The 12989-nt window shown below is 43.6% G+C and overlaps 1 protein-coding gene across 3 annotated transcripts in view; it reads right to left on the minus strand.

Moving 5' to 3' along the window:
* FZD3 (frizzled class receptor 3) overlaps window positions 1-12739 on the minus strand; it is a gene marked incomplete at both ends in the record, with an annotated part of 46864 nt that extends 34125 nt beyond the window's left edge. For 2 of the 3 annotated variants that reach the window (XM_080710445.1, XM_080710444.1), the window contains 2 exons: window positions 255-451; window positions 12551-12739. In XM_080710445.1, coding sequence (XP_080566571.1) covers window positions 255-451; window positions 12551-12739 — 386 coding nt within the window. The remainder of the gene's footprint in view (window positions 1-254; window positions 452-12550) is intronic. The other variant, XM_080710446.1, reaches the window with a different exon arrangement.
* Window positions 12740-12989: the final 250 nt, after the last annotated feature.

Below are 12989 nucleotides of genomic sequence, written 5' to 3' on the forward strand. Positions count from 1 at the left end.
GGGTGGCAGAGACAGGAGGATCGCGGTTCGCGGCCAGCCTCAGCCACTTAGCGAGGCCCTTCGCAACTCAGTGAGACCCTGTTTAAAAAAAATTTTTTTTAAAGACTAAAAAGTAGGGCTGGGGGTGTAGCTTGGAGGTACAATGCCCCTGGGTTCTATCCCTGTACCAAAAAAAAAAAAAAAAAAAAAAACTTTGTGAAACAAAAGAGATGTATTTTCAAACACACTGCAGCATCAGTGACCATGACTCATACCTACTGCACTCCATATCCTCAGGCCAAGGAACACCAAACATCTCCATGAGCTTGGAGCACTCACTGTAGGCCCGCTGGCACAGCCTGCGGCAGGGCAGCGTGACGTGTCCATACTCCATACAGACGGGGGCATAGAGCGCACAAAGAAACGGCCGGAAATCCTGAGAACAGTCCAGATTCACCATAGGGTGGAATGGCTAAGGAAATAAAATTGGATAATTAGAAAAAGAATGCATGGACGTTAAAGTTTTTGTAGTATTTCAACTTTCATTTTTCCATCTTAAAAAAGTTCTGAAGAGCCGGGCGTGGTGGCACAGGCTTGTAATCCCAGTACTGATGAGGCTGAGCAAGGAGGGCCACAGGGTCACGGCCAGCCTCAGCAAATTAGTGAGACCCTGTTTCCAAATAAAAAATAAGTAGGTCTGGGAGTGTAGCCCAGAGGTAGAAGGTCCTGGGTTCCATCCCCAGTAACACACACACACACACACACACACCACCACCACCACCACCAACAACAACAACAACAATAACAACAACAACAACAAAACAACTTCTCAAGATTATTAAAAACTTCTATAAAGAGTTTTTTAAAATAAAACTCTTAGCTTTACTCCTAAGAATTCTGACTGAGTTAAGTCCAACATTTATATCAGAAGCTGTATGTATATTCTAAATGTTAACATATGATTATTACTGAAAGAGCAGGGATGAGAACCACTAATAATAAAAATATGATCTTACATAGGGAAAAAACCCACAAAAGATATGCCTCAAAGTTCAGAAGGACGATTACTGCTTGGTGGTGGGATTATAAGAGATTTTAATATTCTTAAACATTTCAATTTCTACATTTTCTTGAGTATATGCATCAAAGAGAGAGGACAAGCCATGAATGAAGAAAAGGAAAGAGAGGGAGAGGAAAAGCAGGTGTATGTAGGGGTTATTTGGAAGGCTGGGCTGGGGGAAAATCTCTCACTGCAACTCACTGTGACCCTGTTTCAAAATAAAGAATAAAAAATAGGGCTGGGGTGTAGCTTGGAGGTAGAACGCCCCTGAGTTGAACCTCTGGGAACACACACACACACACACACACACACACACACACACACACACACACAATTTAAATGAAAAACAGATGTGACATCTCATACGTAGCAATAAACTACATGTGACCATCACTTCCAAGTACGAGGGAATTGTTTTTGTTAACCAATGTTTCCATCAGGAACAACTTAAAAATAGTGGAAAAAAAAAGTTTGAGTTTCCCGTTTAAAGCTACTAGAGAACTGCTAATACAGGAGAACCAGCGGGACCAAGAATTCCGGGGGCAAGGAGGCACAGGCAGGTGGCTTTTCCCACGGAGGCAACTGTTAAACCTAGGAGAAAGACACTGCGAATCCAGCTTTGCCCAGGCTGGTGCTAAAGAACTGAGGGGGAAAAAAAGAAATTAAGAGCAACAAAAGAGATGGATATGTGGAAAAACATAAATGAACTCCTCTGTGACAAGTATCTTAAAATACATACAAAATACATGTAAAACTTGCATGTACAACAGCAACAAGGAAAGGCTGGGGTCAGAGGAGTACTAATAGGGGAGTGATTGAGTCATCATTTTTATTAGAATTCCTAAGGTCAAAGGTACACACCAGCCTGGCGTGGTGGCGCAGGCTTGTGATCCCCGCGCTTGGGAGGCGGAGACAGGAGGATCGCGCAGGTTGGTAGTCAGCCTCGCTGGCTTAAGAGACTCTGTTTCTAAATGAATAAAAAATATAAAACAGGTCTGGGAGTGTAGCCTGGAGGTAGAGGGGCTTTCAGGAACCCCAGTACCAACAACAACAAAAAAAGGTATACATCATAGCGGAGCATGGTGGCGCAAGCCTGGCATCCCAGTGCTTAGGAGACTGAGACAGGAAGACTTCAAGGGCAGCCTGGACAACTGAGTGAGGTCCTATTTGAAAAGAAAAAGTAAAAAGGGCTCGGGGTGTAGCTCCCTAGTAGAGTGCCCCTGGGTTCAGTCCCCAGTACCCTCTTTCCCCTCAACACACACACACGCACGCACACACACACACACACACGGCTTTTAGAATAAGTAAGAAAAAGAATGCACAACAAACAAGGTAAAGCAGGCAAGAGCATGACATAAAGAAGGCAGGTAGGAGAGCGAAGCCATGTGAGACCATTCAGACGGGTGGAGGGCAGCTCGGTGGCAGTGTCTGCCTGGCACACGTGTGTGATGCTCTGGGTCTGATCCTCAGCACTGCAAAGCAACAACAATAAACAAATCTATTTTATATACAACAAACACAAGGGAACTACAATCAAAACAACAGATTAAACACGGGTCTAAATCTCACAAAACACAAAATTTGTATGCGGAAAACTAAAATGCTAATGAAATCAAGAAAGATCCAAATAAGTGTAAAGATAAACATTTGTATTAGTTTGCAAAAGTGCCACAACAGAGTCTGTAGGTGGAGTGGCTGACCCAGCAGTGTCCTTGGAAGTTACAAGGCCAGAATCCCAAGGGCCAGGCCCTCGGAAGGCAGAAAGGGCCTGCCGCAGGCCTCTCTCCAGTGGGGCCTTGGCTGGTGCAGGAACGCCCAGTCTTCACACAGCCGTCCCCTGCATTTTCCTTCTAGGTGTGCCTCTGCCCAAGTTTCCCTTTTGTCAGGATCCCAGTCGTGATGGATGAGGCGTCCCTCCCTACTCCATAAGGACCTCATCCTAACTAGTTACATAGGGAATACCCTACTTCCAAACAAGGTCGCATTCTGAGGTACCAGGGTTAGGATTTAAACATACACTTGGGGAGACACAGTTCAACCCCATAACACATTGCTTATGAAACGGAAGAGTCCACGTAAGGCCTTAATGCTCCCGACAGCAGCTCTGGATTTCATGAAGTTCCTACCCAAATCTAGCATGATTAGCCTGGCCCCGTCCGGCCCTCCACCTTCCGCTGTGGGAGGACACCGAGCAAGATCCTCACCAGAGGCCAGCACCTCGAGGACTATGCAAGCCAAGTTTCTGTTCTTTATAGATTACTTCATCTGTGATATTTTGTTAGCGCAGCATAAAACGGTCTAAACGCACGTGCACAAGACTCTTGAAATGACAGAATCAGAGATGGACGACAGACTGGCGCTCATCCGGCCTGGGAAGAGGAGGCAGCAGTTCTGTATCCGACTACAGCCTCGGGCTACAGAATTTATACAGAAGATGACAACGGCAAGACGTCCTCACACACACACACAACTGCACAGACAAGTGAGTCCGTGCAAAACGGGTGAAATCCGCTAAGGCCTGCAGACTGAGCCAATGTTAATTTACTGGTCTCGAAAGTACATTATGGTTAGGTCAAATAGTAAGATGGGGCGGGAAACAGAGAAAGGGCACAGAGAATTCTGTGTACTATTTTTGCAGATTTCCATGAGCCTATATTATCTTACAAGTTATAGATGTATTATGCTCACATGCTAATATAGGTACATATATCATGCGCACATATGACATACATCTCAAACTTGTTTGGTACCAGAAACATGTAAAATGGCAAATAATCAGCCCTCACTATGTTAATATGCAAATCCAACCTGAGTCTGTGAGCCCATAATGAACGAGGAAACTGACTTGGAGGCTGTTCTGGGCTGCCCACGGGGCCTAAGCCACAAGCTGGGGCTTCTGCCCTGACCGCTGCAGGCCGCTCGGGCTGTATCTTAGGGGCACTTACTCTCTAGCACGGGCACTGCTGAGGGTGCCTTATAGACACTCACTTCAATCTCACGATTCCAGAAGGTAGGTACTAGTATTATTACTTTTGGGGGGGGTTTGAACCTAGGGGCATTCTACCTTTGAGCTACACTCCAACCCTATTTCATTTTTTATTTTGAAACAGAGTCTTGCAAAGTTGCTGAGGCTGTCCTCCTGTTCCAGACTCCCTAGTACTGGGATCACGGCCATGACCACCATGCCCGGCAGTACTATTCCATCAGTCCTATTTTGTAATACCTGAGAAGGAAAGTGAGGCGCAGAAAGCCAGTCGGGCTGGCTAAGACCATAGCTGAAAAGACGACCCAGGAGTCAGCCAGACCTGGCATTCTCATCATTTCCTGGCCTTTTGGCTAAGACTAAGAGTAGTATCTGCTCTTATCAGCTCAGTATCTGATATGTGCCCTATCCGAGGCCAACATGGTAAATGAACTTTGGAGCAGGGAGGGCATGGAGCTTGCTCCATCTACTCTGCCCATCACTTGGTGTTGCAGCACCTCCAGGAACCGGTACACGCCCTCAGGAACATCAAACAAAAACACCTTGGCATTTGGATCCGGAGCCCTTGACTTAACCCACTCATTCTACTTAGCCTTTCTGAGCTTCAATTTCCTCTTCTGTAAAATGGTCTAACACCTAAGAAGATACAATTAACATACAGAACACAGTAAGTGCCGGCCTGAAACTGGAGTAGGGAGTTGCTGCATGTTAACAGAGCCGTAACAGGCCTCGTTGGTGGGCATGAGGAGCCTCCCAAACTCCCTGTTCTCAACTGTAAGTCCACTGGAATGACATTTTTTTTTTTTTTTTTGGTGGTACTGGGGTTCCTGGAAGCCCTTCTACCTCCGGGCTACACTCCCAGACCTATTATACATTTTTTATTTGGAAACAGGGTCTCTTAAGCCAGCAAGGCTGGCTCTGAACCAGCGCGATCCTCCTGTCTCCGCCTCCCAAGCCGCGTGCACCACCACGCCCAGCTGGAATGACATTTTTAAAAAGCAAAACAAATAAATCTCAAAATCATGATGTTGGGTAAAAGAAACCAAAAAGTACATACTGTAATTCCATTACTATAAACCCTAGAAAATAAAAACTAATGCATAATGACAGAAAGCGGATCGTGGTTGATCTGGAGCAGCGAGTGGTGATGGGGTGGACTGCAAAGGGAAGGAAGTAAGTTTCTGAGGTGTGACAGGTTCCCGATACTCTGACCACAGTGGGGCCAGAGGGTCTGCCAAAACTCATGGAAGCAAACAACTTAAACGAGTATAGTTGACAGTACGCATGTTGTATCTCAATAAACTGCTATAGAAAAACAAACCAAAGTATTAATATTTCTCAAGTAAACAAATTATCATAATTTTAACCCTGACATTTTTGGGGGGTGGGTCTGGGAATGGAACTCAGAAGCATTTGACCTCCAAGCTACATCTTCTGCCCTATTTTTATTTTATTCTTTATTTTTTTGAAACAGGGTCTCACTAAGTTGCAGAGGGCCTAAGTAGCTGAGACTGGCTTCGAACCTGTGCGATCCTCCTGTCTCAGCCTCCCAAGCGCTGGGATTACAAGCGTGCGCCACCACGCCCGGCAAACCCTGACAGTTTTTAACCATAGCAAAATCTTAATTAAATGAGGTATCCTGGATAGTTAATAATAGAATAAACCGGGCATGATGGCTCATGCTTATAATCCCAGCATTCTGGAGGCTGAGACAGGAAGATCTGGGTTCACAGACAGCCTCAGCTACTTAGTGAGGCCCTCAGCAACTCAGTGAGACCCCGTTTCAAAATAAAGAATAAAAAATAGGATTGAGGGTGTAGCTCGGGGGTATAAAGTACCTGGGTTACATCCCCAGTACCGCAAAAACAAAACAAAACAAAACAACCCTGAAAATACGTAGCATCCAACTATTAGCACTCTATGAGGTAGAGGGAACTTTAGGTAATTGATTTTAAAAGATTCTGACGATTTCCCTAAACAATACCTTTGTACACTAATTCAAGACCAGCGTAGAGGAAGTTTACAAATGGGAAAGTAACTCTCTAAAATTAAATTTCTGATTTCTACAACAAAGGTGCTCTACATGGAACCCTGAACTCTTTGTTCAAATTGGAATGAACCAGCCTTTGTGCTCCCATTCTTTCTTCCTTCAAATTTCCATGCCTGTTACCATAGGAACCTGCTAGCTGACAGGCCTTCAAGCACCGACAACCCAAGCTCAGCAAGGGGTGTGAAAAGGGGACAGAGTCAGAGGCCACGATTTGACTCATGAGAATCACAATTCCAACCCTTGTCCCTCTACAAAGGGTTTGGTAACCATAGAAACTGGGCTCAACTGAGTTTGGGAATATTATTATTAAACTCACTAACTGTGAAATCACATGTGCAATGGCCTTGAAAACTCAAAAACACAGCTATTTCAAACTCGAATTAGAATAAGAAATTATTCCAAATCAACTTTTTAGAATAATTCTGAGTGCAAATAAGAGGTTTAAAAAAACATGATAGTGGGATTCCATGTTACACACTTACGTGCACATGATTTTGTCGTGACTGGTTTTGAACTCGCTATCCTCTTGCCCAGCCTTTTGAGGAGCTGCGATTATAGATCTGTGCTACCAGTGCTGGGCTGAGCCCAGGGGCACTCTACCTCCAAGCTGTACCCCAGCCCTATTTTATTTTTATTTGGAAACAGGGTCTTGCTAAAATGCTGGGGCTGCCTTCTAACCTGTGATCTTCCTGTCTCAGCCTCTCAAATACTGAGATTATGAAAATTGTATGCAGAACAGTTCAAGCCTCATTTTGTTTCTTATCAACTGTGTGGCAATAAATTACAGACGCTTGATGTTACCATTAAAATGGAATTATAAGGACCAAATTAAAAAGACACTGGAAGAGCTGGATGTGGTGGCACATGCTTGTAATCCCAGTACTTAGGAGGACCACAGGTTTGCGGCCAGCCTCAATTACTTAGTGGGGCCTTCTGCAACTTAGTAAGACCCTGTTTCAAAACAAACATACAAACAAATTGAAAGCCAGGCATGGTGGCGCACACTTGTAATTCCAGCATTCAAGAGGCTGAAAGAGAAGGATAACAGTTCGAAGACAGCCTCAGCTACTTAGTGAGGCACTTTGCAACTTAGTGAGATCCTGTTTCAAAATAAAGAATAAAAAATAGGGCTGGGAGTGTAATTTGGAGATAGAATGCCCTGGTTTCAATCCCCAGTTCCATTAAAACAAACAAAACAAAACAAACAAAAAGAGAGAGAGAGAGAGACAGACAGACAGACAGACAGACAGAGGGGTGAAACTCAATGGTAAAATGCCCCTGGATAGTAAATAAATAATGGGGGGAGGGGAAAAAGGAAACCTTAAAAAAAAAAAGCTAATATTTGAATCTGGGCAACTAGGAGGCTGGTTGTTCTCTCTCTCTCTCTCTCTCTCTCTCTCTCTCTCTCTGTCTCTCTCTCTGTGTGTGTGTGTGTGTGTGTGTGTGTGTGTGTGTGTGTATGGAACCCAGGGGCATTCTACGCCAAGCTACACCCCCAGCCCCATTTTTTATTCCTTATTTTGAACAGGGTCTCACTTAGTTGTAACTAAGTTGTAGAGGGCCTCACTAAGGAGCTGAGACTGGCCTCGAACCCGGATCCTTCTTTCTCAGCCTCCCAAGTACTGGAATTACAAATGTGTGCCACCATGCCTGGCTACTTTGTTCTTAATGAACCATAAAAGACAACTAGGATAGTGGTTGCCAGAACCTGGGAAAGATGCGGGAGAAGGGAGGTGGGAAAAAAAAACAGTTAACAGGTGGAGGGGTGTAGCTGGACAGGAGGAGTAACTTCCAATGTTCTATAGTACAACAGGATAACTATGGCTGACAATTGAATCTTCCAAAACAGCTAGGAAAGGGTATGAATGCTTCTAGCACAGACATGATAAATGTCTGAGGTTAGAGATATCCCAGTCCCTCTGATCTGAGCATTACATATTATATACATGTATTGAAATCTCAATGTGTCAATGAAAAGTTTTTTGGCGTACTGGGGATGAGACCCAGGGGCATTCTAACTTCAAGCTACATCCCCAGCCCTAATTTATTCTTTATTTTGAAACAGGGTCTCACTAAGTTGCAGAGGGCCTAAGTAGCTGAGGCTGTCCGCAAACCGTGAACCTCTTGTCTCTGCCTCCGAAATTGCTGGGATTACAAGCGTGCGCCACCATGCCCGGCTCCTATAGGATGCATTTTTAAAAATACCAAGAATGTTCCGGCTTTTAGGATCTATGTTTCTACTAAGATCTATCTTGCCGCCAGACTCCCATTATAAGAAAATCTTAAATAGCAGAAAAAGCTTAATGTGAATGTCACAGGAAACGGCAAATGGAGGCAAACACAAACCATCCCGGGAGCTCTTCCTCTGATTATCCTATGAAAGCCTAGTCTCTAAAAAAGAAAAGTTGTCAAGCAGTCACCAGGCTCGACGAGATTAAAGACTGTTCTCCCACACAACTGCAATTAAACAACACCATGGTGACAGGCAACGAAGAATGATGCTCTGCATTCAAGCAGCACTTTAGCTTTTCCAAGTTCTTAACATAATATCACTTATCTCATTTGAGCCAACAACAACCCTATAAAAGGGACAGGAGAAAGAACCCACTTCCTAGCGAAACTAACGCAAACAGGACACAACCTAGTTAGAGGCAGAATGCAACTCTCCCATCCCTGCCCTAGAGCTTCTGCCGCCAACCGCCTCTCTCCCTCTCCGATCTGGTGTCATTCTTTGTACGGGTGCAGAGCCTGCCCACATCTCTTTTACTGCCACCGGGGTTGTAAGAGCTTGCTCTGAGTGTGACCCCCAGCACTGCAAACAAGAAACAAAAGCCCGGACACTATGTGGTTCAGTGAAAAGACAGTTGCCGACAGTTTGGTGGTTATTGTTCCATGCTGGACAGCTCCCCCAAATTTACTGAGCAACGTGGACAGCTCAGCATGGTCTAGGAAACTCAAAACAATAAAAATAAAAAGTATAAAAACATTAAAAAGGCAGGCGTGGTGGTGCACGCTTGTAATCCCCGCGCTTGGGAGGCGGAGACAGGAGGATCGCGCAGGTTCGAAGCCAGCCGCACTGGCTTAAGAGATCCTGTTTCCAAATAAAAATATTAAAAAAGTAGGTCTGGGAGTGTAGCCTGGAGGTAGAAGGGCTTCCAGGAACCCCAGTACCACCAAAAAAAAAACAAAAAAAAAAACATTAAAAATCCTAATAAGAGTCAATAATGCCCAACATGTTAGCACACACTTGTAATCCCAGTACTTAGGTGGGTAAAACAGGAGGACTGCAGGTTTGGGGCTAGTGCACAGTAATTTAGCAAGACCCTGTTTCAAAATAAAATTAAAAAGGAGGGCAGAGGTGCAGCTCAGTGATAGAGTGCTTCTCTCTCTCTCTCTCTCTCTCTCTCTCACACACACACACACACACACACACACACACACACACACACACACAAAGAGCCACCGATAAATGGGAAAAAAGAAAAATATCAAGAACTAAACAAAAAGAACAAAAACTCAGTGTGATGCTCGTGTACCGATGTGTGCGTTGGGAAGGCAAGGACAGAGGAAATAAACATTCGCAAGGACCATCTTTTGTTTCCAACTTGATGAGCTGACACATCCATTTACTTAAATGTGTCATAATTTAAGCAGAAAACACAGACTAGGAGTTCTATACACCAGCTGAGAACATTCAACCTGGGTTTCTGGTTACGTTTTCTGGTACTGGGACTTGAACAGGGGACGTTCTGCCTCCAAGCTACACATTCAGCCCTTTATGTTTTGTCTTGTGAGACAGGATCTCACTAAGTTGCACGGGCTCGTCTTGAACCACGGATCCTCCCTTCTCAGCTTCCCAGACCTGGAACCACTGCTGTGCAGTACCATGCCCGCTAAGAACATCCACTTTGTTTATTATGAATAATCAGACTTACAATAAAGCAGGTTCTGCACTTTCCCTCACCCTCGGCATCCTGCGCTGATGCCATTTTGTTCCCGCACTTACTTATATGCTACTTATTTATATATTTATTTATTTTTGGTATGGGGATAGAACCCAGAGGCATTCTACCTCCAAGTATACCCTCAGCCCCATTTTATTTCTTATTTAGAAACAGGGTCTCACTAAGTTGTGGACAGCCTTGCTAAGTTGCTGAGGTTGGCTTTGAACCCGTCATCCTCCTGTCTCAGCCTCCCAAGTACTGGGATTACAAGTGTGTGCCACCAAACCCGGCTCAGCCACTTACTCTGATTCATCAAATGTGGGTATAGAAGTAGATCCTGTGCAGGCTTAAAGCCTGGGCCTGCTAATGCTACACTAGGACATTCAGTTCACCTAGTCTCCAGAGAACACTCAACACAGTGCCGGCTGGGGCACTAATCCTAGGACTTGAGGATCAAAGGGTCTCACTAAGTTGTGGAGTCTGGCTATGAAACTGTGATCCTCCTGTCTCAGCCTAACAAGCTGGGATTACAAACGTGTGTCACCAAGCCTGGCTAGATAATTTTAAAACGGAATTCGAAATAGAATTAAGATTTGCAGATCAATTATTGTGTTCTATGCACCACTTTATAAATCTCTCATTTACTCTTAATGGCCTTTCCAGGTACTTTCATTATTGCCTTTTTACAGCAACGTTGAGTAACTTGTCCAATGTTTTAAATTTACCCCAAAGCAGAGCCAAAGTTGAACCCAAGTCAGTACAAACACCTTTATGGACTTATTTCTTACAACCCCATTTGCTTTCCAAAGTAGTTACAACTTACAGCGATACTAAATACGGGGCCTGCCTCCAGTGGTACTCTACGACTGAACTACACCCGGCTTTACTTTGAGAAAGGGTTTTATTTAGTTGCTGAAGCTGGCGATTCTCCTGTCTCAGCCTCCCAAGTACTGGGATTACAGGTATGTACCACAGTGCCCAGCTGAAATAAAGGTGTTTCTAACTCAATTTTTTTGGTGAGAAATGAATAACTTTGGTTTTGGTTTTGGTGAACCTGGGGATTGAACCTCAGGAGCATTCCCTTTTTTTATTTATTTTTTTGTGACACTGAAGCTACACCTCCAGCCTTCTTTTCATTTGGATACATGGACATGGTCTCTCTAGGTTTAAGAGTCTCACTACTTGCTGAGACTGTCTTTGAACCTGCGATCCTTCTGTCTTAGCTTGCTGTCTTGACTAACTTGCTGATTCAACAAATATCCCTTTTCAGATGTTCCTACCTGACAATCTATACCAGATCTCTCTCCTTACCAGTTAGGCCTTTTGTAGTCAGAGGAAATACAAAAAAATGTTTTGTTGAACCTTTACAGCATTTTCAAATGTTTGAAATATATAGGATGGCTCTCACATTTAAAAATTTATGAATAATCTTTCTACACAATTTCCCACAGATTTTAGTCTACCTCTAAGTAATGAACATAATGAAGAAATCCTAAACATTTAGGCTTCCATTTGATGGAAATACTGTACAAATGGATAAAAGAATAAATTTAAAAACATTCTTCCTAAATTATAATATGTACCCAAAGTAATGAGAATATGGATAAATGGTCAAAACTATCACTTACAGAGTACTTTCTATGTGCAAGTACTTTAGAGATCCATTTCATTTTGCACTAAAAAGCCAGTGTGAGTATTATTACCCTTCTTCTATCAGCAAAGAAACTCTGGTAACAACGCTCATGTCAAGGTGAACTGCGGGAAGAATGGCAGAAACACCGGCGGGGCCGGGACCCAGCGCAGGGTCCAGCCGTGACGCTCGGCTCTGCGCCTCCCACCTGGCCAGCGAGCCCCTGCTCAGCTCTATACCACTGCAGACACACATGCACATTCTTAAGCCCATTATCTTACACATCCATTAATGTGTCACCGTTTCTAAGTCATTAAAAAGCGGCTGACGAATTACTGTAAGGAAAATTCAAATAAGGCAACAAATTTTCATAAAATTCTCAGGTCATCAGCAGATAATCCACATAACAAAACCTTTTTCACTGCCTGGGAGCTATTCTTAAACTGATGTGAACATGGTATAACCAGGCTGTCATCTTGAGAATGGAAGAAAATTCAAAGATTATAAGCCTCAAGGTGAAACAAAGTAACTTTTTAAAACATTATATTCAATATCTAATGACTAAACTATACCCATTATTGTATCCTGCTTTTTATCTTAAGGTTTTTATGACCCAAGTAATAGGAATATGATCATGTCACGGCTTGGACAATTTTAAACTTCTGAATAGCTGCCTCTCATCCTCCAGTGTTTCACATTTCTCTGTAAAAGTATAATGTCTAAAAACAATAAACCAAACATGAGTTCCTCCATCTATTACAATACGAACAAAAATACATACACTTTTAAATGCACACGATATAATAAAAGCAGCTTATTTTCCTTTTGTTTATCAAGCTCATTAGTTGAGAGGGCAATATGAGAGTCATTTTCTAAAAGACGTCAAGGATAGATCGAGTCTTACCTCCATTGCTAAAGCTGCTGTCTGTTGGTCATAATGATTCAGAAGATTAGGCATGAAGGTGGTATTATAAGGCAAATCTTGGCACATCCTCAAGGTAATAGGTTCACATGAAAACAAGCTGTGCCCACCTATATGCCCCACAAACATAGTCAAGAGCCAAAGATAGAAGGCGATCCAGCCCCTAGCCATTCTTCCTGGATCTGAGAGTCGGTGATCAGGCCTGCTGAATGTGTTTTAGATCAGAATACACCGCAGGTCTCGGCTTGAAAGCACTTCTCCGTATCGTACTGGTAAGTTCTTCAAAGAGTTAAGTACTCTGTGCCGTCAGAGTTAGTTGGCTTGGTCTCACAAAAGGCATTTGTTTTTGGTTTCGCAACACGGGAAAATGACATCATCTTGTCTCTTGTCTTCATTTTATTGCAGAGGGCACATCTGGCCA

Source organism: Muscardinus avellanarius (genome assembly GCF_963383645.1).
Source record: "Muscardinus avellanarius genome assembly, chromosome: 14".
In the NCBI taxonomy this organism is placed as follows: Eukaryota; Metazoa; Chordata; class Mammalia; order Rodentia; family Gliridae; genus Muscardinus; species Muscardinus avellanarius.